Source organism: Medicago sativa, chromosome 3, assembly GCF_051527215.1.
Source record: "Medicago sativa cultivar Bolivia chromosome 3, Bolivia_mono, whole genome shotgun sequence".
NCBI lineage: Eukaryota > Viridiplantae > Streptophyta > Magnoliopsida > Fabales > Fabaceae > Medicago > Medicago sativa.
Window position 1 is genome coordinate 93,373,191 of NC_140751.1, and position 26,877 is coordinate 93,400,067.

General features: G+C 31.9%; 2 protein-coding genes and 1 long non-coding RNA gene across 3 annotated transcripts; all 3 read right to left on the reverse strand.

The window, feature by feature from the left end:
• Positions 1–5,460: 5,460 nt before the first annotated feature.
• On the reverse strand, positions 5,461–6,489 carry LOC146942086 (uncharacterized). The gene has a single exon (XM_085758032.1). It carries the CDS (start codon positions 6,457–6,459, stop codon positions 5,647–5,649), a length of 813 nt encoding a protein of 270 aa, XP_085614158.1. The 5' UTR covers positions 6,460–6,489; the 3' UTR covers positions 5,461–5,646.
• A 14,289-nt stretch (positions 6,490–20,778) lies between these two features.
• HSFB4 (heat shock transcription factor B4) lies at positions 20,779–22,415 on the reverse strand. The gene is made up of 2 exons (XM_085756052.1): positions 22,065–22,415; positions 20,779–21,905 (listed from the first exon to the last, which is right to left on the reverse strand). Exons 1-2 carry the CDS (start codon positions 22,311–22,313, stop codon positions 21,036–21,038), a joined length of 1,119 nt encoding a protein of 372 aa, XP_085612178.1. The 5' UTR covers positions 22,314–22,415; the 3' UTR covers positions 20,779–21,035.
• Positions 22,416–25,648: 3,233 nt separating this feature from the next.
• LOC146942088 (uncharacterized) lies at positions 25,649–25,988 on the reverse strand. The gene is made up of 2 exons (XR_015033546.1): positions 25,854–25,988; positions 25,649–25,771 (listed from the first exon to the last, which is right to left on the reverse strand). It is a non-coding gene; the product is annotated as an uncharacterized LOC146942088 (long non-coding RNA).
• Positions 25,989–26,877: the final 889 nt, after the last annotated feature.

The window sequence follows — 26,877 nt, forward strand, 5'->3', positions numbered from 1 at the left end:
TGCTCTTGTGTTTGAACATTGAGTTCATAATTATTGTCTTCATGAATAGGTAACATTGAAGATGAAGATGAAGACTCGTTAGAAGGTTCAACTGGAAATTCATCAGAACAACATTCTTTGCGTAGAAAGTTATGAAGTGCTGCACATGCCAACACAAGTTCTGCTTCTGTCTTAAACAAAAATGGAGGTGCTGACTTAAAAATTGTGAAACGCGATTTAAAAATGCCAAATATTCTCTCAATCACATTCCTTAAAAACGCATGCCGAAGATTGAATAACTCCTTTTCATTTTCAGGGTCATTACCATGACCTGCAAAATCTTGTAGATGGTATCGCACACCTCGATATGGAGCTAAATATTTGCGTCGATTAGGAAATCCACAATACACCATAAAATATTTACCTAATTAAATTTGCGTCGATTAGGAAAGCTCACCTTTAAGTAATTATTCCATACTTCTTCAGTAGCCGTGTAAGTCTTCGCGACTGAGTCCCATCCAAAACCAGAGTTGTTATGCATAAACGTTGACATCTTGTTGTATTGAGTTCTAAACCACTTCATTCGGCTCAAGTAATGATTATAAGTTTTATGTGATTCAGTTTTGGCATTGAGCTGAGGAAGGATAACTCGCTCTACATTTTGTTTACTAAGTGACCCATTGGCATCACGTAACCCTCTATTTATAGCATCCACCAAGAGGTACAACAACTCATTAGTTTCATCCATGGTCCAAGCTACATAGCCATCTTTGTCCTTACCCTTCCCTCTATTATTTTCTTGTTGTGAATCCCCCATTTAATCACTAATATATATATATATATATATATATATATATATATATATATATATAACAAACTAGTTATTTCACAAGAACAATTGTTGTTTCCTAATTGCCAAAAGTATAGTAACTATATACCAAAAAATATATATATTCAATAGGAATAAGAAGGAAAAAATATACCAATAATAAACTTAACACTCACTTATTATATAATAATAATAATAATAATAATAATAATAATAATAATAATAATAATAATAATAATAAACAAAAATCTGACCCAAAATCACACCTCCGAGTTGTTTTTCCTTCTACCCTAATTAAATAAGTGATTTTCACATATTTTCAGTTTCTTTCGTTTGTTTTTGTGATTTTGTCGTCTCTGCACGACTCTATTTGTTTTGATTTCCCGTCTTTAATTTGTGCGGTGTGTTTTTGATTTCCCATCTTAGTGCGGTGTTTATTTGATCCAGGTTGAAAGATTTGCGTTGAGCAAGTGTAGATCCGATCAATAACTTTTACGTCGTCAATGCTGCAGATCTGGAGACTTCAATATAGTCATATTTGTAGGCATAGGTACTTTGCCGTTTTATGTTATTAACATGGATGTTGTGAGTTTGTTCATAGATTGATCATTTTTGTTTTTAGCGGCTTTGGAATTGTATTGTATCGATGTACTATATCAATTTGAATGAAAGAATATTGTTTATTTTTGTCAAAAAAAAACCGGACCAGAGAAAAAGAAGAAGCAAGTATGCAAGAATCAGACAAAAAGAATTGCATATAGGTGGTGATTCTCGCAAACTCAAGTTTTGGCAACCTTTAATTCACCACATTAAGTTAAGATTGTCGGGTTGGAAGAGCAAAAATTTATCCTTTGGCGGTCGATTAGTACTTCTGAAGTCTTTCTTTCCTTTTTCAAGGCTCCCTCAGGTATCATTTCCTCTATTGAATCTTTAGGAAAAAATCTTAGATTAATTGGGACACTATATGTTCTAAAGAAGAGAATGGTCGGTTAGGGGTTTGGAGGTTAAGGGGATTTAATTTTGCTTTGCGTGGCAAATGTTGTTGGAGGATGAAAGTGGAGAATAGGACCTTGTGGTATAAAATTCTAGTGGCGAGGTATGGAGAGGTGGGAGGTAGTATTACAGAAGGAGGGATGTTTAATTCAGTTTGGTGGAATAATTTGACCACTATTAGACGAGGGACTAGTGTTGGAGTGGGTAGGTGGATTGATGACAACATTGGTAGAGATATAGGTGATGGTAATAATACTCTTTTCTGGTGGGATCCTTGGATTAATGGTGTGGTGTTGAAAAATGCTTTTAGTCGCCTTTTTGGTTTAAAATGGCAACGGTGGCTGAAATGTATGCTCTTGGATGGGAGGAAGAGGGTGAAGCTTGGCGATGAAGGCGTATGTTATTAGCATGGGAAGAGGAGCAGGCACACGAGTGCAATGATTTACTGACTAATATTATTTTGCAGTCTAGTATTTCTGACAGGTGGTTTTGGCATTTACATGCTTCCCACTCGTACAATGTTACAAGTGCCTATCATTACTTGACTTCGACGCTCAATGTCAGGGAAGTGGATCATCCAGAATCAATTTGAAACAAGGAGGTCCCTTTCAAAGTCAGCTTGTTTGCTTGGCGTTTGTTTCAGAATCGGTTGCCAACAATGGACAACTTACCAAAGAGACACATTTTCAACATAACGCTCAACCTTATGTGGGTGGGTGTGGTTCGATGTAAGACATTGATCACTTATTCTTGTCTTATGACTATTTTGGAAAAATTTGGAACGAAATTTTGCATTGACTTAGCATCATAATGGTTCAACCATCGCAAGTAGCAGATCATTTTTACCAATTTGAAACTTTAGGCGGCTTTTCTAAAGGTGTGCACTTGATTTTTAATCTCATTTGACTCTCTTGTGCGTGGGAAATCTGGAAGGAAAGAAATGCTTGGGTTTTTCGTCAAAAAGAGTCCTCGTTACAACAACAGCTTGACAAAATTAAGCTTCAAACTTTTTGGTGGCTGAAATCAAACTGCAACATTGCTTTTAACTATCATTTATGGTATCTTAATCATCTTAATTGTTTGGGGAGCTTTTTGTAATGAGCTTCCTTTTACTTTTGTTCCTTTTATCAGACGGTTGATGTAATTATTTTGACTTTCCTGTTTTCAGATACTCCTTGTGGTTGAATTATCAGGTTTTGTGAGTAATGAAATTTCATTTAATTTTAGTTTCTTCAAAAAAAAAAGAAGTTAATATGATACAAATAGTTAAAACCAGAAATGAGTATATCTCTTAACTTATGAATGTATCCCGTTTAAAACTTATTCAAATTTTATACAAACATTTTTTTTTAAATCAAATTTGACTCGACTCAGGTTCGTGAACAACTTGAATCGACTCATTAACTATGGGGTTCAATATAAACATTTTTTTTAAATCAAATTTGACTCCAATCAAATTATGATTATATTTTCCAATTAGAAAAATATTTTTATGATTATATTTTCCAATAAGAAAAATATATTTTTTCCAAGAAATAAATACTATGAAAATATTTTAGAAAAAATTAAAATATTATTTTCCATTTCTTTTTATATATTTTGTTTAGAAAAATAACCATGGAAACTTACATATATAAATGAAGAAATCGAAGGTTAAATTCTGGTCACAGTGTAAATTACAATTTCGATTATTTTATCAAACGAATTAAATTATAAACCTTTTATTTTATTTTATTTTTATGTGCCAAATGGTGAAAAGGTTCACGGAATGGTGAAAGTAGTAGACTAGACATATGCTGTAGCTGTAAAACATATCCAACGTGGAGAACCACGTAAGATTTATGGTTGACCAAGCATATGGGTATCACGTGTCAGGGTGTTGACAAGTAAAAACGTCATCACCGTGCCCGATCGTAAACGCAACCACCGCAATCTTGTCAGATTATCACGTGGATTTCTCATGCATCCTTAATCCCTGAATTTTTTCTTACACTCATTTCTTTTTTCTATTTCTACTTGCTACGTAATTTACACACAACTCTATGCACTTTCTTTCCCCAGTGCAGAGACACCTCATGTTTCAACTTTTGCTTGGAAGTTGGGGTGGCCAATCATGCTCTCATTCGAACAAATTATATATAAAAAATCCCATGATGTTGTTAATGTAAGATTTTAAAGAATATTGATTTAGACCTAAAAAGGTTTTTATAGAATGCAAACTTTATAATATCCTGGGTGTTTGTTTCACTAATCAATTGGAATTAAAAACTTTTCATTGAACACACACTTTTGGTTTTTCTATATATTTTGTAAATAAAACATCTAAATTGATAATTGTTTTGAAAAATAGTTGGGTCATTTAAAATATATTTTCTGAACAGATTAAATGTAAAATGATTTGTTCCAATTTTATTTTAGATACTATTTCTGTTGGGCATCATCACTTGCAAGTTTGAAAAAAATCTTTTAAGGTCGGTAATCTAAGCCTCACCAAAAATTAAAAGTTTGAAAAAAAATGATATTGTCAATTAGTAGTAATTATTATCATCAACTTATTCAAATATTTAATGTAATTATAACTATTTTTAAGTCTAACAAATACTCCTTTTTCTTTTTTTAAAAAAAAGGCCTCACAAATACTTTTTTTTTTTTGGAAAGGCAAGCCACACAAATACTACTCCCTCCGTTTCAAAATGAGTGTCGTTTTAGGTGTTTACACACATATTAAGAAATGCAATGATTAAGAGAAAGAGAATGGTTATTTTACCAAATTATCCTTATTAACTATTGGTTAGTTTTAAAAGTAATACTTTGGAAGTAGCGTGCAGAGTATTAATTGGAGGGTACAATTGAAAAGAAAAAGTTATTATTGCATTGGAAAATGAAAGCGACACTCATTTTGAAACAATTTTTTTTGGCTAAAGCGACACTCATTTTGAAACGGAGGGAGTAATTAATTGTAATTTGTAGATAAATTTTTTAGGTTAAATTAAATTAAAAACACCTCAACTTTTTGAGCCTCAGAAACCAAGACCGGTTTGTTTAATTCCCGTAGTGGCCGTACATATGTACCCAACGGCGGGAGCCTAAATTTTTTGTGTACCCATGTTAAGCACACTGCTCCCTGCCTCCCTCCTCCTGCAAAAATGTATGTTAATTAAGAAACATAACATTTGATATATTACAATTTTAGTTTTTTAAGAATATTTATAACAAGTGTTGTATAATGATATTGTGCACTACTAGTATTTATCTAATTAAAATATAACACGTGAAACAAAAATTTAAAACAACATTTAATAATTAAATACTATATCAATAAGAAATATATAAATCATTTCTTCCATTATTTATTCTATCAACATTAAAATTAATATAATATCACTAGGGTTATCTTCTATTCCTTCGTCTTTAAATTACAATTTTTCTTTGACAAGCCCACACTCGCTCCAATATTTTAATTAAGAAAATATTCACAAAGAATAACATTTTATTTGTACCAAAATACAATTCACCAAAAATAAATAAATATGAAATTGGCCACAATTTTTTTTACACTTAACAAAAGAGGAATGAAAAATATTAGAGATTAATCCATTTATTGATAACATATTAGTACAACTGGAATTTCACACAAATCCATGGATTAAGAATTTAAGTGAATGGTAATAGTTAATTAACGAGATATCCATGCATGATGAACAGGACAAAATACATAAAATTGGTACCACAAAATTAAGACAAATATTCTAGATAGACTAAAGTGCTAAACCTTGAAATAGAGTACTATTTAATTAATTGATGACACTTATACATGATAATTAAACCCTAATCAATGAAATTTATCACCCATAACGATCAACATTACGATCTTGGTAAGGCTTAGGCAATGAAACAGGGAACCCTAATCCTGAACCAGCAACTGTCCTGTTACTGTTGGCTCCTGAAGCACGTTCCTGCAGTGACTTAAGTTGTGTCTTGAGAAACTTAACATAATGAATAGCTTCATCCAACATTGATGCAGTATCCATCTTAGTTCCACCTGGTACCATTCTTTGCAGTATTCTTATTTTCTCGCTTATTCTTTCTCTTCTGTGTCTAGCTGCTATACTCTGAGGATCTTTTGAAATCTTGACGTTTCTTCTCTTTGGTGGTTTTACTGATTCTGGGTCTATGTAAATTGGTTGCATAGCTGCTATTCTGAATATCATCTCCCTCATCGTCGCCATCGAGTTTCGTTTCTCTGATGGCGATGCAGTACCGTAATGGTTCGCATTCGGAGCAATCTCGTTGCTCGAATTTGAAAACATTAGCGGTGTTGTTTGTTGTTGGAACATTAATGGTGTAGAGTTGTTATTGGTGAAAGAGATTGTGTTTGTGTTTGTGGTGGATTGTGAGGGTAAGTGAGTGAATGATGAAGATGAAGACCATGGTATTTGATTAGGAGGGTTATCTATTAAATCTGCAAGAGGACGTGTATTGTTAGAAGCATTTGAAGTGCCATAGAATTGTTGATCTGACGGTGGAAATTGATTGATGGTGTTGTTGTTATTACCGTTAGATGAAGAGAATTCAGGGAGTTGCATCATCATCATTAACATCATGTCAATTTGATCCTCTGATGATGATGAAGATGACTTTAACTGGTTACAGTCCATTTTGAGGGACAGAAAAGGGTTAATAATTAAGAGGAAGAGAAGTGAAACTAGAAACAAAAGATGAAGATGGAGGGAAAGGAGAAAAAGATGGACAAGTATTTAAAGGGTAACTGAAAAAACAGAGAAAAACAGAAGATGAGCAGAGGAATGGAAACGAGGAGAGAGAGTTGTATCAGAGAGTGAGGTGAAGGCCTCTCTGCTAGATAGATTGGTGAGAAAGAAGCAAGAAAGCAGGGTGAAAAATGAATATAATAGTGATATCGGGAACAGACAACAGCAAAGTAACACTTTTGAGGCGGTGACTCCCTACATGTTAATTTGTACATATCATCTCATCATATATATAACATTGTGCAGTGAGGCAATAGTATGTCATAATATTTTTGTTTTTCAATTCTATCTATAATACTGATAAGTTATTTGTAGTCAAGGTGATTTGACATAGGTCTAGTGTGTTTTTTTAAACCAATATAATCATGTATGATTTTACGCGTGATCGAACAAAAACGATGGGCCAAGCATGAACAACGTTTGCCGATATAGATGTTGAGACGCTCAAGTCAGTATGAGAGCAAAGAGGAAGAGGTATCAAGTGGAATGAGTGTATCCCTTGCATTATGATGAATGGTGTTTTCTTATAGGCACTAGAGAGCAATCGTTGGAGAGTGATGGAGTTGTCGTTACAAACGATTCCTCGTCAATGTTTAGATTTGATGGTTGATAAGAGACATTACTATTGTCAAGTCTTTACGAATCAGAGAGGATCCGAGGTTGTGGTTTAGTTCCATACGATAGAGCCTTTGAGGATTGAAACTTGAGATAGTGGCGTATTATAGGCCTTTGGGTCAGTCTAAAATATGTTGCTTTTGAAGAATTGTAGAGATAAATACATTGAGGTAACTTCAATTTTTTTAAAGAATTGATCGATTCTCTAACATATATTTTTTATGGGAAATCCTAACAAAGTGCCGTTAAGGCACTTGTTAAGAAGTCAAAAGAAGAAATTTTGTTTTGAGATTGATACATTCAACACATTAAAACTTGAAAAAGTAAATTTCTCTACATAAAACTTACCAATTATTTCTATTTTAGAATTCTTAACAAATGTCCTAAAAACACTTCTTAGCCATACCTATTTTTTATTTGCATGGCCAAAGATTGAACTTCATGGTCAAATGGTTAAGTGATGAGATAGTTTGTAGTTGACTGAATTAGAGGAACAAAATAATTGACATTAGTACGTATTGTACGGGTTAAAACATAGATCACCTAAGCAATTAAACAAAGAAAAACTATATGAATAGGTGAAGCTTTACTTACTTATCATATCCTTTCCTCTATCATCACAAAGTTGTTGAGCTTTTAATTCTTGTGGTTAATAGTTTAAGTTTCCTATTTAGGAAAGATCTTGATTTGAAATTAAAAAAGACATCACATGATACCGTTGAATGATAACATGTCAAAGATCAGTAGAATTGGCTACGTGCCATGTAGGTCAAGCCCCTTTTCATTATTATATTTTTTCAATTGTAAAGAGTATATCAATAACAATAGATTGATTTTTCTATAAAGATTATCATTATCTAAATTGACATGTATTCAAATGTTATTGGGCTGCGCCAGCCAATTCGATCTCTTAGACCTCAGTGATGTAGTTCTTGTCTTCTGGTATTTTGCTATCATTGAATTTGGCTCATATTTTGTAAGCACTAAGCACATCTTGTGCTTAATTCATTATAATATATATTATTTCATTATATACTTATTATTTTAGAGTACATTAGGATATATATATAGAGAGAGAGTTATGATCCATTGACACCAGGTGTCAACGAATTCGTTGACACCAAATCTCAACCCTCCATTTAAGTTTGATCAAAGACTCATAATTACTCATTTAAGGCTCTAAGAAGTCTTCAATTCTTTTGGTGTAGGAGAATCTCTTTCTTCACCTAATTGTCTTTTATGGGAAGCTATTGGAAACTTAATTAAGCTGCAACGCATGATTGATTTTTTTGCTTTCTAATTCCAATCGCTTACACCATGTCATGTGGGATTTATTGCCCTTTGCAAGAAACTCTAATACATCGTAACAAAAAATCCCCCTATGTAGTATCAAGAAACAAAATTACAATTGAAATTCAATTTGGGACTAAATTAAGTTTCAACGGCTTAATGTTGCTCCTTACTTCATTCTTCATTCTTGTGTGCTCAATAACAAAAGACCATCAGGGAAGACTTTCAGAGACAGGGATTAAGCGTTTTGTTTTTGTTGGAGTAATTTCAGGGATTAATTAAATCAACACATTATTATCACATGATAAACACACATATAAATCTTTAGCTTCCATATTTTCAAACATTAGATTAATTAGATTGAATGATTGAGATTTAGTGTCAACGAACGTTGACACCAGGTGTCAACAATCCTAACTCATATATATATATATATATATATATATATATATATATTTAATTTGTTCTTAAAATATAATGAGAATTTGGGATATGAGATGTAAGAGGCTCCACCCATATGCACAAAGAAATTGAAAAAAATGGCGAGAATAAATTCTCTGGTGCATGAACGATTTTGCTCAGAAAAGCAAAATATTTTAGGTTAAATAATACATTGAGTGGAATTGTGAGAGTGCTAACTTTGCCCTAAAATTACTTTCTTTCTTTTCAAGAACCCCAAAGCCCCACACGCACGTGGCAGGTGTCAGAAATTTACCATACCCTTTTAAATGACTAACTTGGATAGTGTCCTAGTTGGAGGTGGGGGTATCCGTCTGATGCAAATGATTTGAACACGTGGCAAAAGGTTAGAGTATCACTCATTTATCGTATTCAATGATTAGTCTATTATCCTTTGTGTGCCGCAACTACAGCCTAAATATCTTACAATTCTCTCATAGAAAAATTGAACCGCTTTTCGATATGGATCAGACTCTGATGGAAACCCTCTGCTTTATTTATGTGCCGGAATTGTTAACGAACTTACCATGCAGTAACAGTGAAACTACCTGCATTATTTTGGGATAGCAGTTAGGTGACATAGAGTTGGGTGACATTGATGACATTGGCCAATCACAATGTCATAATGCTTGTGAAAGAGAGAGAAACACAAACATTGTGATTGACTAATGTCACCCAACTCTATGTCACACAAGTGCTATCCATTATTTTGAGGTTTAGCCCTCTGCGGGAAAGCTAGCGAGTTCTATTGTTTTCACTTTTTTACGCTTCACAAACTTGATTTGCATTTATTATACAGATTTCACATATTGCTACATGTGATTTATTTTTTGCTTAATAAGTGATTTTGGCAGCTGCTTAGTGAAGATGTTGAGGTTATTTTAATCATTTTTTCACTCATGCTAAGCTTCTTGTAGCTTCCCTTCATTTTTTGTTATCCTAATTCCTAAGATGGACTATCCTCTTCGTCTTGGGGATTTTGGGTCGATCTTCCTTTTTGGGGTGTTTGTACGCGTTGCCAAGGTTCTGGTAGAGATGTCGGAACCTATCATGGGTAAGATAATTTGTCCCAACGAATTAGCTTTCATCAAAGGGAGGCAACTAGCTGACAGGATTGTAGTAGTTTTGATAAGAAATAAAAACGAGATTGTCTTATCTTTAGGGTGGATTTGGGGAAGGCTTATGACTTTGTTAGTTGGAGTTTTTTTTTGGATTATATGATGGGGAGATTTGGTTTAGACGATAGGTGACGGTCTTGAATTTGTGCTTATGTTTTCTATGAGAATTTATCTTCTCTAATTAATAAATGTTCCACTGAAGAGATTAATATCCAAAAATGGCTCAAATAGGGTGACCGTCTAACTTCTTTCCTTTTTGTTTTGGTGGTAGAGGGGTTGAGTGCTTTAATTAGGTAGGTCGTCTAAATCATTGAGTGAATACTCAAGATTTGGTGTAGGGAATTCATGTTTGGTTTTCTTTTTCTTTTTCTGGTTTTTGGTTTTGTTTGTTTTTTTGTTTTTCGGTTTTGTCATTGCGGTTTACATTTGATTGGATTGGACATGAACACCCCTAATTAGAGGTGTGAGAGAGAAGAAGGTTATTTTTGTCCTTTTCCCTTTGTATGGATCAATAAGGGTATTTTTTACCATTCAAGCCAATTTTGATTATGTCAGCAAGTTTTTATCGTAGTCACTATGGACACGTCAGCGAGAAAATGAGATTAATGACTAAAACTAAAATAATTAATATTTGCAACGGTTGTTTTAGAAAATTAGTAAGTTGAAGGACGAAAACTTAAATGACACATATTTACAAGGAGATAGATAAATAAACCTAAAATGAATTCATGAAATGAGCAAGCAAATTGTCTCATATTGTGTTCACAACGAATCTATTCTTAAAGACACATTCAAAATGCGTTCTCTATCTATAAATAAAAATATTTGCTACACTTGAAGAGCATGAGCTTTAACTAAGAAACATCATTCACTTTTTTGTCAATTGAAACTCATCAATGATTCCATTTTATTATCACACGTCAGCCAATATATATGCTCCCATAAATTTTGAAATGGTGTTAAATAAGGATGTGAGGAAGAAACTTCATTATTGAACATTTTTCATTTTCTAGAAGGCTGAATAAATTTGGGGAATAAGATAACTTATTTACAGAATGATACACATCAAGCGTCACATCATCAAAATGTAACAGGTCTAAATGCATTTTGACACACATGATCAACTGTGTCAAGTTATTTAACTTTGAGAGATCAAAATTTATAGTTTAGACGAGTTCAATCTCGGAATCAGACATGGCCAAAAACCTCATAAAAACACTAATGATCATATGCTAATTTACTCATTAGCAGCCCCTAATAAAAACAAGAGTGAGTTTGGTAGAGCAGAGTCTATTGTTGTTAAATATTGCTGCTCTCTTAATTTGCTGCATGTGCATTGGTCTATTTGGTGGTTTGCGTCATAGTGTCATGCTTATCTCACGAGTTCGTTGTTGCCAGAAATTTCCCATTCCCCCATTCAGCATCTTTCTTCTTAAAGCTGCACCTTCCTCAAACAACTCCCTTGCCTCATTACTGTAAAAACATTTAATAAAAAAGTTGAAGAGTTATTTTATTCGGTAAATCACCATTTTTAGCCGGTTAAATTGTAAGTAAATCCTATTCATTCATAATTTTTCTATGGAGTTTTATTAAAGATATATTTCATTGGAATGAATGAATTGATTTCTTTATCAGCAGTGCTATATGTCCAGACATACAACACAGCGAATTTATCAAAAAGAATTTCCCACGATAGATTAGTCCAAGGCTGAAAAAACGGATGGTGGGATGCAAAAGAGGGTTTTGCTACGGTAACCGGCATGTGGGAATATAGCTAGTCGGGATAAATTCGATGGTATTTTCTCGCGATAAGAAGCATTTTCCTTTCTTTATTTATGGGATCCTTTTGAACTCTATTTCTAAACTAAAAGTCGACAATTTGGAGATCATTTTCACTGTTAACTAAATTCAACATGAAGTCAGAATAAAACCAAGAATGGATTAACCTAATACATGAATTGTGTGATTTAAAACCGAGACTTAGAGATGAAACACTCCTAAGTTTCTAACCTAGGGGTTCTTTATTTATGGGACTCCTTTGCTATCTTACAACTTTGAGTACGAAAGTGATCATTTAATTGTTGTTTCATCCATACAACCAATGGTAACTTTAGTGTTCCCATCATACCTTTTAAAATTATGTGAAAACATGAAAACAAAAGAGGGAAATAGTGGTCCCCTGGTTCCTTATCTTGCTTCCCCTTCTATTTCTTTCTCGTATTTTTATTATGCTACGCACGAAACCAGAAATCAGAATTGCTTTCCTGAGTGCTACTGGATCAATTGCGTTAAATTCACCCCCATCACGTGTCCAAATTGAATTATTGGATTGTTCAATTAAAAAATTAAAACCAATCCAAAGAAACATATCCTCCTGCTGCAAAAACTTAATGCTGCCAACATGTGTATGTATGCACATGAATGTGGATTCTTACGCAAAGTCATTGGATTATTATGGCGAAAAAATTTAAAATTTCTCAAAAAACTATATGGCAGGCTCTGATATGCGGAGTATAATCTGAAAATGAGCAATAAATTGAAGCATGCTGATTGTTTGGTTATATCTTCAAAATTTTAAAGCATGAAGTTCCACATTGTTTAGTGAAGAATTAAAAACAATTTTACTTATCTATTTAAACTCCCACCAACTAACAAAGAATGCTAAGAAGTGCTCTTGGAGCTTTAGCTGAAGAATTAAAAGAGCTAACTTTTAAGAAGTTCTTAACTAATGAACCTAAACCACCTGTTAGCACAATTCTTTAAATATATATATAATTTTTAAAGTTAGTTCTTAAATTATCACATTTTCTCTAATTTAGACCCTAAGTTATATAAATATGATAAGCAGTATTTAAACTATAGAAATTTGACAATTTAGTATCTAAAGTATATAAAAATTCACAATTTAGTTCTTAACATCTTAATAACATGGACTAAATCAATGAATTTTATATACTTTAAGGACCGCTTATTATATTTATATAGTTTAGTTAAGAACTTAATTGAAGTGGATGTGGTAATTTAAAGACTAAATCGATCATTTATTCATATAAAATAACTTTCTTTTCTCTCCCTTTTATATGGGTTAAATTAAAATGACAGTTAATGCCTAATTTTATTACTTTAGATTGTCATCCACATACCTCATACTTATTTTATCCCTAACAATAATTAAACAGAGACAATTTTTTTTTTTACTAAAAAAAGTCAATTTGATCCATGACAATAATTGAAAAGAGAAAATTTGATCATTTTAAAAGAAAAAGTTTTTATGTGATTCTTTTTACAAAAAAATCTTCCATTTTTGTTCTTCTTTAGCATTTTAAAAAAGTCATATACCGACCTAAATTATTCAATTAAAAATCATCAATACTTCACTAATCTAAAAAAGATTTATAACATTTCCAAACACGACCAAAAGAGAGACAATTGGAGGTGGTGCTACAGTGCAGCTAGGATTGTTGAGAATGATTGTTGGTTATTCTTCATCGATGTGGGATGATGTACTTGTAAAGACATTATGACGCTTTAGTTAGTGAGGTCTCACATGTATTGAGAACTATGTACCTGATTTTGGGGTAAATTGCTCTATTTATAGATTTCCATGAGGTATAAGAGAGTGTGCGTTTGATGGTAATACCCTTACGGTGCAAATGTCAGGCATCCACTCGATTGCTTGGAGGGTTCATATTGATTATGAGCGTCTTATTCAATACTTTGCGTCTTTGGTTGGCGTATGTGATCTTTAAATGCATTGGGCGTCTGTTTGAGCCTTGAATTCATTAATGAACTTGGATATGTGGATTGGGATTCGATCTAGTCTAGAATAGAAATTATTTGGATATCTTTTCTTTCTTAGGTGTTAAGTCGTCTTTATTTAATTTAATTGTTGTTAGGGAGAAATTATTATTTATTTAGTTACTGTTATGAACACTATTGTCCTTTAATGACGAAGGTTCAAATATTATTAAGTTGTGGAGTAAGTTCATACTATCATACAATTTCAAGGATAGAATTGTTTTTTTATTTTATTTTAATAAAAACATCTATTATTAAAAAAACTAAGAACACAAATTGGCTAAATCCGATACAAAAGATTGAATAAGCAAATAAGAAATCAATCCAGATACATTCTCATTATGTGTTGCATATTTAGCAAGGAAATGGACCTTTTGATTGCAATTACTATTGGTATGCTAGAACATATATAATAGAAGGGAAATGTTATCTTGTGCCCTCAAGGCACAAGTTAAGAAGCCAAAGATAGAAATATTTTGTTGGAAATTGTGCATTCAATATTCTTGAAATTTGAAATCTTATCTTTTCAAGACAAAATTTATTACTTAATTCCATTTTTAGATTCTTAACATGTGCCCTGAGGGCACAAGTTAACACTACGAAATCAATGTTGGCTATCTTCAAAAGCTCAGAAATGAAATCAATGTTGTCACTCTTCACGATTATATTTTTATAGCAAAAATCACTTTCAGACCTTTTAGCGATCGAGAAGGTGATCATTGATGCTAGATCGAGTCTTGAGTTACGAATAACACACTGCCATGCCCCACACGCCATTGGAGTCAGTGGCAACATCCCGAACGATGGATCCAAGAGGTATCTCTCATAACTGGAGAGTTGTCATGCAAGAGTGAAGGCCGATTTGGACTTTCATTAGTTGAATCAATAGAGATGAGAACCTTCAGCTCTTTCTTATAATTAGCTGCTCTGGCCCATAAAAGGTAGAATTCGATGGTAACAATGAGTTTTTTTTTTTTTTTTTTTTGAAAATTTAGGTATCCCAACGTACTAATTTGAGGGGTTCAATCCCTCCATTCATTTGTGGGTTCCCCATGTAAAGTCAAAGTTTATAGACTAGCTCCCTAAAATTGGTACAGGAAGGAATCGAGTCTGAGACATTCAAAGAAAGACACTCCAAGGTCTCAAGTCACACAACCAAATCAATCTAGATGGGTTGAACTTGAATAATGATATTTTTTAGCCATTGAAAAATGTGACATCTTAGGGATTCAATTTTAGGGGTTCAATTTTATAGGGTTAGAGAAGTCTTTCCTCCCTATAACATTAAATTTCGTTTTTAGTCCTAAAAATTTTCAATAAGTTTTCGTTCCCCAAATACTTTTTGTCACGACTTGTTGATTGTTGTTTTTAACTCAACTCATCTATAACCTTGCTATTTTATAATGGTTTTTTATAGAGATTTTTAGAATATCATAACAACTTATCCCATAAAAATTTTGAATTAAAAGAATGTGAATTTTTAAGCGTTAAAAACTTAAAAATTAATATTTAATTAATCACTTATTAAAAAAAAATTAAACTTTTAAAGGAGAGATTTTTTATAATGTATTAAACATGATTGAAAATAATAATTCAAAATTTCAAAGGAATAGTTTACTTAAAAGCATAAATCAAACACGGTAAATTTTTTAGAGGGATTAAAAATGAAATTTGATATATTTATTGGTTAAAAAACTTATATAACTCTAATATCAATGTGAATTCTCAAATGAGAGTAAAACCATAGTTGCTTTGCCCGATCATAATCCTTGAAACTACAATCATGGTTTTAGTAGTAGCTAGAGCATAGGGAAAAAGATAAAGAAATAAAATTAATGTCTTTGATGATTAGGTTTGTCTTAAAAATCGTGGTTGAGTCTAAAAAAATCTCACAAAACCAATTTGTGAAGTTAGAATTGTCGAAATTTATAAACACATTGTCATACCATCTCTTATTCTATGTGAGACTCTTTAACACATATCCTCATGTCTATGATTGGACATCTGAAGTGTGAATATAAGGAAGAAATATTTTGTCAATAATGTATTTGTTTTAGGGTTTGTTGTTTTGAGAAATAAGGTCATAAGCTTTTTCTATAAGTAGAAATGTAAGTCAATCATCTATTTCATATCTTAATGGTGTTGTTGGGGAAGTATTGTCTAGAATAACTTTACCCATCAAAGAATTGAAAATTGTTGTTTACAAATGTGTTTAAGCTGAAACACACAAGTAAAATACCGAAATACCCCTTCGGCAGTTAACTGCCGCTGAAGTTAACCAGCGACAGTTAACTACCGCGGAAACTTCGGTAATTAACTGTCGCGGAGCTTCAAACCTTATTTTTTTCAAAGTGAAATTAAATGCAAATTAATTTGTTCTCCCTCTCATTTTCTCCATAACAAATAATCAATCAATGAAATTAAATGCAAATTAAGTATAACAAAATCAAATATGATTTTTTGCATATTTGAAATTAATTTGCATTTAAATTTTAAACACCCTCGTTCAAACTACTTTTAATATTTTCCTTACAACTACTTTTCAAACTACTTTTAAAAATACATAGAACTAAGTAGTTTTTTGGTAACACGAACTAAGTAGTTTTAAAAGTACTTAGTTTAAAAAAAAAGTGATTTTTATTAAAAAAAAAATTACAAAAAAATCTGAAACAAACATATGCTCTCTAATTCTCTATCAATTTAAATTTTTGTTGATATCCTTTATTTATTTTTTATTAAAAAAGAAAGTTGTTGATAATTTAGTGTTTTTTTTTTAATTTGATGATTTGTTTCTATTTTATTTTTTGGTACAAAAAAGAGGGTGTTTCTATGTATTTTTCAGTAGTTGTAAGGAAAATATTAAAAGTAGTTTGAACGAGGGTGTTTCTATGTATTTTAAAAGTTTTTACTTACTTAATTTGAACAAAAATCATTTTTTTCAAAGTGAAATTAAATGCAAATTAATTTCAAATATGCAAAAAATCATATTTAATTTTGTTATACTTAATTTGCATTTAATTTCATTGATTGATTATTTGTTATGGAGAAGATGAGAGGGAAAACAAATTAATTTGCATTTTATTTCAGTTTAAAAAAAAATGAGGTTTGAAGATCCGCGACAGTTAACTGTCGAAGGGGTATTTCGGTATTTTACTAATGTGTTCAACATCAATTTTCCAAAGAATTAGAATCCTCCAGCCTTTTTTGGCAAGAAAAGATTCATCGAAAGCTCTAAAGTTTCTCAACCTATTGGCACCCCCTTCTTTCTTTTCACAAACATGTTTCTTAGTTTTCCAGCAGATTTTCTTTTTTATTTTTCTAGTTTAAAATAATCATTTTTGGGGATGAGTAAACACCAACTAACATATGTCGGTATAGCTTGAACAAATAATTGAAGTAGAACACTCCTTCTAGCATGTGATAATAGCTTTTTCTTCCAACCTTTCAATTTTTTCCAGATTTTGTTAATGATGTTATTAAAGAGGTTTTCTTGGATCTTCCAATGTTGGTGGGAAGACCAAGATACTTGTTGATGCAGTCCACCATGTTGATCTATAATATATTTTCAATATTCCATCTTCTGTTTGTAGGGACGTTTTTGCTCAAAGATAATCATGTATATATCTTATGTTTCAGCCCTATATATAAAATAAGAATGATTTGTCATAATATGTGAAAGATTTCTGGGGCATGATTTAATTCCATAACATGAACCACCCTATAACATCGAGCTTTAATCCCTTAAACAAAGCATTGAGTTTTTAATTTGAAGGACAGATAAAACTTTAACACTTGAAAATAAAAAAAATAAATGAAGACAAAGGGGCTCCTTACCTAGTCTCTAAAGATTAAGAAAAGTAAGGGAAAAACCATTGAGAAGAACATATGAAGATATGATTTGAATACAATTTATAATAATAAGAGTAGTCCAATTATTAGTGAATCCCATAGATTCTAAAGTGGTAAATTGTATTGCATAAAAATTTATTTTGGGACCAAACCAATAACCTTTTTTTCTCAGTGCCAATAACCTTTATAATAATAAGAGTAGTCCAATTATAAGCATTCCAAAGAATAGCGAAAAATCTGAGTTTGTGTGTATGCTTCTGGAATGTGGATGTATGTAATAGAGTTTGTTTGCAGTTTGGGATAAAATCAACAAGAGGCAGAGAAAATAAATTTCACAATTTTCCTTCCCTCTATGATAAGGAAAATATTAGTGGAACATGATTTCACATTAATTAAGCAATTTGGGTTAATCATATAGTGTTTCTTTTATAATGTGCAAACTTGAATAGTAGAAGAAGTAAAAAAAATACTAACAAGTTTACTTTGAAACTAACACATTTTATATTAAGTACATAATTTTTTAATAAATAGTTGTGTGTGTGTGTGAGATTAAATTTGTGAGTCATGAAAAGAAACCAAAAAACTAGTTTGAGTCTCAAACACTGAGGTACAAAACTGGCATCGAGCTATGCTTTTGTTGGGTGTATTAGAAAACTTCCATGAACATTGAAAAAATTATGGTTGTTTTAAGAGACTATCGAAACATGTAAAAGAAGTGTTTGGATTCTAAAATCCTAACTTGTAAAAATGACTGTTTTGTTGTTCAAATTCTAGAATTAGAATGTGCACAAGTCCTAAAAAATGCCGTTTACAAATTGCTAAAAAAAAATTCCTCGTAGAGACTTAGGGGTGGGAAAAGAATTTCACTGATGGGCCAACTTAGTAGGCTTAATGTTGGGGCCGTTCCTAGGACCCGTTTTGTTGTCCAGGACTCCATGCTTTGATTTATGCCAATTTCTAATATATTTCTTAACTAGGAAAAAAAAATTGGTACTATATTCTTCTTATCAATAAATATATATGTTATGTACAAATTCAAATTAGTAAAACTTATCGATTGAATATTGAAAGTGAAATTTTAATAAGTTTATGTATCATAATTATTATAAAATAAAAATGTTTAGAGTGCCAAAGCATGAGACATTAACTAAAAAAAAAAAAGCATGAGCCAATAGGTCCACAAGCACTATGAGGCAACATAGCAAAAGTGTTACTCAACGTGTGCTTAGTAAAATTTAAATTAATTTTCCCCCATAACCACAAATGTTCTTTTTCAGTTTTGCTCTTTTTCTGGGGTCAAATAAATAAACTTTAGCGACCAATTCGATACGGTTGTTTAGAATTTAGCAACACCTCAATCTCAAATGCATTATTAAAAAGTCCAAACCGAAAGCTTCTTTACTTACCACTCACAACTACTCACTTTTTTTCATCTTCAAACTCAAACTCCATTTCACTACTTTGCTTTTTCTCTATAGCCATTAACCTTATCTGACATTCCACTCCTAATTCCCTTCTACACGTGCAAAAAAACCTGTCACGTGCGACCCTTTAACCTAGTTAAAAAGTATACAACCAAACATGGTCTTGTCTAAACTTGGTTACATGTTATTGTTCTTTAATTTGGTCTTTTAACATTTTTACAATTTTCACCTTTCATATGTAACGAAATTAATATAGACTCAAATATAGAAATTTCTTATCATGCTTTCTCTGATGTGTCTCAGTGTTTCTCTGTTTGAGATATTAATACTACACAGTTAATAGGAATATATATATATATATATATATATATGTGAAATTATAAATACTAGAAATACACAATATAAATAAATTAAAAAAACACTAGAGTCAAGGAAAGCAATTTTTTTTGGTAGTGAGAGTCAAGGAAAGCAATTTAATACTATACGGAGTATACTATATAGTCTCTTTCTGATAATGCAAAAGACAAACTTTATGAGACACTTTTCCCGTATAGGTATATATGAGTAGTGCAATGCGACAAGAAAAAGGAGACTTAACATTAAAATAGAAAGAATCATAAACTTCCGGGGAAAAAATGCATATATTGTTCAATGTTTGTTCACCAACCGGTCAATGGTCTCATTTTTCTTTTCACAGTGTTTGTATGTTCTTGTCACAAGAGTAAAAATTCAAAGACCAGTGAAAGTGGAATCCGAAGAGTGTAGTGAAAATATTAAATACTTAAAGTAGGGAAAGACAAACGTTTCTGGTCCTTAGAAGTATATAGAAGAAGCCTTGGAAGAAACATTTCCCTTACATTTCGCTTTCATGGAATAATTCACTTGTTCCTTTTCATATCAAACTTTCTCAACATTATTATTATGAATATTTTATTCCAACTACAAAGATATACAGGTTAATTTCCTTGTCTGCATCTGCATTACTGACAATTCATAAATACGGCAAAGTATAGATTTATAACTCTCTCGCTTGAAAAAAAGCAATGATAACATTCTTTTTCCATAAATCATTGTACTATATACTATCTTGACACCTAAAAAATATTACTTGTTCATAATTAGGATTGCTAATTAACCACAAATTGTATTCCCAACAATGTGATTTTTTATGAATGAATCAGTCATTTGTGTCAGCTTCTTTCATCGGGTTATGAATTAAGATGCAAATTACTTTGTGTTTTACGTTTGGTACGAAAATAATTCAAGAAAGTCTTAGAAATGTGTCATTAATTAAGCCAGGCTGTTACATACATTCTCAAGTTTTCAGCTTTTTACCCAATGGATAAAATTGTAAGGAAAGCTCTATGATCATTAACTTCTTTCTTTTTCTCGCTTTCATATGGCAGCATTAATTAATGTAACTGAAGCATGCAGATATCAAAATCGGCAAAAAGAGATGATGAAATGAACCAAACAAAATGGAAGGAAAAATAAACCAACACAAAATGCTAGGGAGTAATAAATATTGCACCAGTGAAAATGAGAAAAACTCAACCAAAAAGAGAAGTTGAACAAAACATTGAAGTTGTGCATTTAAAGTTTGGTAATTTAATTTGATCTTTAATCTTAGTACTACCAAAATCCACCTACATCAATAGATTGAGAACAAAGATAATATTGGCACTAAGTTATATGTACACAGAATCACACACGCACGCAAAAACACATGTTTCCATCAATATCATCATGATCTTCCTAGCTCCTCCGTGACTCAAAACTTGATAATCAACTTCATTCTTCAACAATAAAAAAAAAAAAAAGAAAGATAAAAATAAAACAAACAAGTAAAAAAAACTAAAATGAAATAAAAAAAACCTAACTAGCTTAGGATTCTCATTTTAAGAAAAACTAACTAACAAGTGGAAGGAGGCATGAGATTCAAACCCAAATCAAAATCATGATCTTTTTCCAAAACCAAACGAGCCTTGTTTGTTTCCAAACTATTTGGATTATTAGATCCACATTCAGGGTGCACTCTTTTCTTGGACTGAAGTGATACTCCAAAAAGCTTAGTCTTGCTGCAGTTATTACTGTTAAGCCCTTCAACCATTGTTATTGAGCTTCTTGATGTGTTTGTTGGAGAGTTCACATTCATACCATGATGGGATTGATTTTGTGGTTGAAGACGAGTCATATGTTTAGGGTTAGAATTGTAATAGCCCGAAAGCTGGTTCATTGGCTTTTGCACCATTGAAACATTACCACCACCATTCATAGGAGTTGGATTTGAAGCTTGTGGAAGTAGAAAAGATGAAGAGTAAGAGTTACTTGGAGCTACTGGTTTAACATGATTCTGAACAAAGTAGATAATATCATTGTAAAGCTTCTTCATGTGAGCTAGCTCAGACATTAACATGTTGTTACTTCTTCTAAGTCTTTCATTGTCTTCAGAAAGAGCAGTAACAGAACTGTTATAGTTGTTTGTTGCTGTTGTTGGTGTTCCTCCATTAACAAATGATGAAGTTAATGGTGGAGAGTCACACCAGTTGTTGACTTGTTCATCAGAGTATTCATTGGATGGAGAAATGCTAACTCTAGTGTTTGAAAATGGAAAGAAACTTGGTGGAACATTGTGATGCTGCTGGTGATGATTCATGTTGATTCCTGTTTGTTGTGGCTGTGATGTTTTTCTTCTATGAATCTCACAAAGCAAATGCTTTTCTCCTTTTTTGAAATATTCATTAGCAAACTCCCATCTGTCAGGTACAATCTTTCTAAAACCCTAAAAAACAAAGAAAAAATAAAGATAGTTAGAAGAGCTGAAAATAATAACAAGAATATTCGATATAAAAGTTAACGAATCGAAGCGACAAGAGGTGATAAGTTATAATAGTTAGTTACAAACATAATGACTATATATCATGAAGAGATGATTGCTTACATAGGTGTTGAGTTGTCGAACGAAGCTAGAGAAGTTGTTGTGTTTGAAGTAGTTAGGGAGGAGGTCTCTAGCAAATTCTGGAGGACGCCAAACAACGAAGGTGGAGTCATCTTCACCCCAAGAGACGATGTGATCTGTGGTTGGATCATCAACAAGTTGGTATGTTTTGGTGAGGAATGGAGCTGGGACTGATTTGTGTGAGTCTAGTGAGAGTAAAATGCCTTCACAGTTGTCTAGTAGAAGAGCCATTTTCAGTGATGATGATTCAATAACACACACAACACTGGTTTAGAGAGGGAGAGGCAGAGAGAGAGAGAGAGAGAGAGAGAGAGTATGTGTGAGTGAGAGCGTGAGAACGAATGAGAATGAGGCGGGGATAAAAGAGAGGGGGTGGAATGAATAGTACTTGTACTAGCTTTTGTTACTGTGTAATGCACTAATGCCTTTTGTTTTTTTTGCATTTCTTCTTTTATTTGTTTTTAGATAAATTTAAATTTTAACTAATGTATGGGGTGGAAACTTGGAAGGATATTGTCTGGTGGGGCATTAATTATTATTAATTAATTAAACTAATTAACTATCATTTCACTAACCGTTTCAATGAGATTTAATTTAAACTTGTCTTTGAAGATTACAATGATAAGTTCTTAACTAAGCTACACTTCAAAGACAAATACATTGCGATATATAAGAAAAAGATATTACTCTTTTTAATTAAGTAATTATATATATATATATATATATATATATATATTAAAAAGATATTATTTAGTTCAAAACTCAAATATAGGATTTTTTTTGTTTGTTTATATTCCATTATGGAGGAGTATTTCATTTGATATGATGTTGCTAATAAAATAATAAATTTTACATTTTAACTTTATGGTGTATACATTTAGTGACCATGTATCCACAATTTATTTTTGATATATACATCTATTTATACTTTATCATTATATTATATTATTTTATTTTATTTTATCTTATCTTATTATATTAATTGCTAAAACATCAAGATATCTATTTACTTTTTGAACAAGTTATATCTATTTTTTATCATCCAACAAGAGTTTTTTTTTTCTCATTATCATTTCACACTATTACTCTCCACAACTACATATTTCTTCCAACATATATTGATTGTCATTTTAAGTTTTTTTTGGACATATTTTAAGAAAAAAATGTTACTAATCAAGTATATAATTTTGAACAAGTTTAGTAATCAAGATTGTTGTAATAATTTTTGACATATATTTACCGAGTCTCAACTTTTGTCAAAAATACATAGTAAGTAACAAATTTAGAAGTGATGTATGTAATATTAATAAGTTGGAGGTAAATTCAAATAAAATAATGAAAGTACCATTGCATTTATTTTATAGAAATATGACAAGAAAAATACATGTTTCAATAATGAAGATTGATGTTACCAAGAGATGAAAGTTCTTGTTATTTTAAAGCGATAGCTCGGAATCAAATATAGTAGCCAGTTGGGGAATATGTGTCTGTCTGTCTATCTAGGACTGTGAAATAAGGGCCTTTCAAGACAAACCCGTGACTCCCTCTTTCTCTCTCTCATTCTATGTGTGTGTGTGTATGTTTTTCTGATACATATAGAGATAGAGAGAGGGGTTTCTGATTTCTGACATTAATCCCGCGCACACCCACTTAAAATCACGCATAAGAGCTAGAAGCTTGCAGACCCATGTTGTCTTCTTCTTTCTATTGCAAATTGACCCTTCAACCCTTCCTTAACTCTACTATAGTACTACCCTTCTTGTTCTTTATTCCATTCCATTTCTATTTCTATTTCTATTACTAGTAATCGGTCAAACCCTTCCTCAACGGTTATGTATGTTTTATACTAATAATTTGCTAATTAGTGGTTAGTCATAAGATTGTTGGAATAATTGTTCCATCACGGTATTACCAATTCCAATGGTAAAGGAAAGGAAATGATCTCGTGAAACGGGATATAGATAATTCTCATTTTTTGAGAAACAAAAAGGTTATATATACACTACTCCCTCCGGTCACTATTATAAGCAAAAATCAACTTTTTAGATTCATTCATTAAATGATGTATCTAGTCTATATTATTAACCAAATACATCATTTAATGAGTGAACCTAAAAAGTTGATATTTGCTTATAATAGTGACCGGAGGGAGTACTAGTAGTAGAACTATAGTAGTAGTATATTGACATCACATTTGTTTGTTCTCGATTGAATTGAAATATTATTGGAATAAAAATGAGAAAAGAAATGTCAAATGTGAAGAAGAAGGTGGGTTTCACTTCACGTCAAACGAAACGAGTGTCTTCTTCTTTTTCACTTTGTAGCTTTCCTTTTGTTGTTTATTGTCACCAACCAAACACAGTCTCTAATTTCGAATCCCTAGCTATCATACATTTTCTAATGCACGTCTCTACTCTAGCTTATAGCATCGAACTACGTGATGGGAATGAATTAAAGACTGTTTTTCGTGACGACATTTCTTCCATCCCTTGCTTCTCTCATTTCTATATAGCTTCACCTTTTTCTTTTCTTCCTTCCTTCCTTTCCATTGAAAAAAAAACACACACATTTCAATCTTCAATACAACAATATATATTGGAAAATATTAAAGTTGTATTTATTGGGAAATTTGGGAGTGCGTCGGGAGGAACATCAAGTCATTATTCCAAAATCTCAAGAGAAAGAAACATCACATCTTCATAAAAAAAAAATCTTAAGAAATTAAATATATGGATAACATCTTTCATATATTTAACATTAATCATTTCAATGTCAATGTGGGATTAATCATTGAGACTTAAACCTCACAATATTGAAATTTCACATGGCCAAATTTTTGAGATGTTGAATCTATATATATATATATATATATATATATATATATATATATCCTATAATTCCTATAATCCATGATGTACAAATGTGATATAAACCATTTTTAAGTATCAATCAATGTACTCATATGACTTATAATATATACACCCACATTTTAGTCGTATGCTGTCTCTGGCCGCTAGTAGTACCATTCGGTCACTAGCTAGCTCACAATATATAGCTTCCTCTAGTTAGTAGTAGTAGTTACCCCTGTTTAGCTTTTCCTTACTTTTAAGTATTTACATTGAGCCTCCAACTTTGGGTCTTCTACGGCTCGGCTTAGTCCCGCTGATGTGTCCAGGTGATTTAATTATTGACCCTAAAAAAGTTTCCATTAAGAACCTGGGCAAATATTTACAGCTTTTCCACCTCCTTTTTTATATTAAATATTATAAATAACCCCAATTAATCATAAATTTTCTTTACTTTTCCCCTTTTTCTTTATCCACCACACAGTCCCATTCACTACCCATATGCCCTATTATGTATGATATAAGTTGCTCATGTGTCAAAATTTCAAGGTGCATGCAATATTAGAAGCAAAAATACATGCATGACATTAAAGACCTAATTTTAAAAATATAACACTGATCAATTCATTTTAAGAAAAATCTAATGTTTGTATACAAATCATACATTCTACTCACAATTTCACATTGACAATATACAGGGGCGGATCTAGACCGTTGATATTGGTGTGGCAAAATTTGCAAAGAAACTATATATATTAACAGAGAAAAGTTTTGACAGCTTAAAAGCTGCAGCCAAGTGGTTTGGGCGAGGGCATTATACCATAGTGTTACAGGTTCGACTCCCTGCAACACCATTTTTAATATTAATAACTTAAAAAATAAATCAAAAACAGCAACTCGCCAAGAGTTGAGTTGAACAGGGGACCTGCAAGCCACCATCAAACATAACCGCTAGGCTATCGAAGAATCTTTGATATAAAGATGACTTATACTATATATATACTTAGTAGGAAATAATCTGGTGTGGCAGCTGCCACACCATGTTTCACACTGGATCCGCCCATGACAATATATGAGTTTTTACGAATCCATCATTTGAACAGGGGACCTGCAAGCCACCATCAAACATAACCGCTAGGCTATCGAAGAATCTTTGATATAAAGATGACTTATACTATATATATACTTAGTAGGAAATAATCTGGTGTGGCAGCTGCCACACCATGTTTCACACTGGATCCGCCCATGACAATATATGAGTTTTTACTATTCATTGGATTGCCTCATTAATCAGATACGGGTAATTCATAATACGATTTTGAAAGAAAAGAGGAGGTAAAGAAAGTTGCTTGAAAACCATAGATGATAATAATTGGCCAGTGAGGATTCAAATAATTAAAATGTGAAGTGCATTCATTCTGTGATAATAAGTGAAAGTAAAAGAGTAGGGACGCAGAAGCAGATAGATAGATAGAGGGGCCAAAGCAAAACAATGGGAGAATGATGACTAATTATATCGGATAGATATCACAACTGATTATATTTTGATAATGCCTATGATTCTCATTATTGGAAAAACAAAGCTAAACTGTCTTGGTTCCCCACCCACATAGTAATTATTTCTCACTTTACAATTTTCTTTGCTTTCCTCATTAATAATATATCTAAAAGTTGCTCAACATCCAAGTTAACTAAGCTTACGAGAGAAGCTCAATTTTTGTATTGATTTTACCCCCATATTAGTAAACAATTCAAAGGAAGCAAAGATTGAAGTATCTTGGACTAGAAGGGTGAGCCAGAAAAAGAGTATCTTGAAGGATATCATGTTAAAAGGAGAGTTTGTCAAAAAAAAAATGTTACAAGGAGAGGATTAAAAAAGAAAAGGTAATGTTAACAAGTTCGTCGGAGGCACTCTTTATCATTTAAAGTCCTTAACCAGTGTTTCGGGG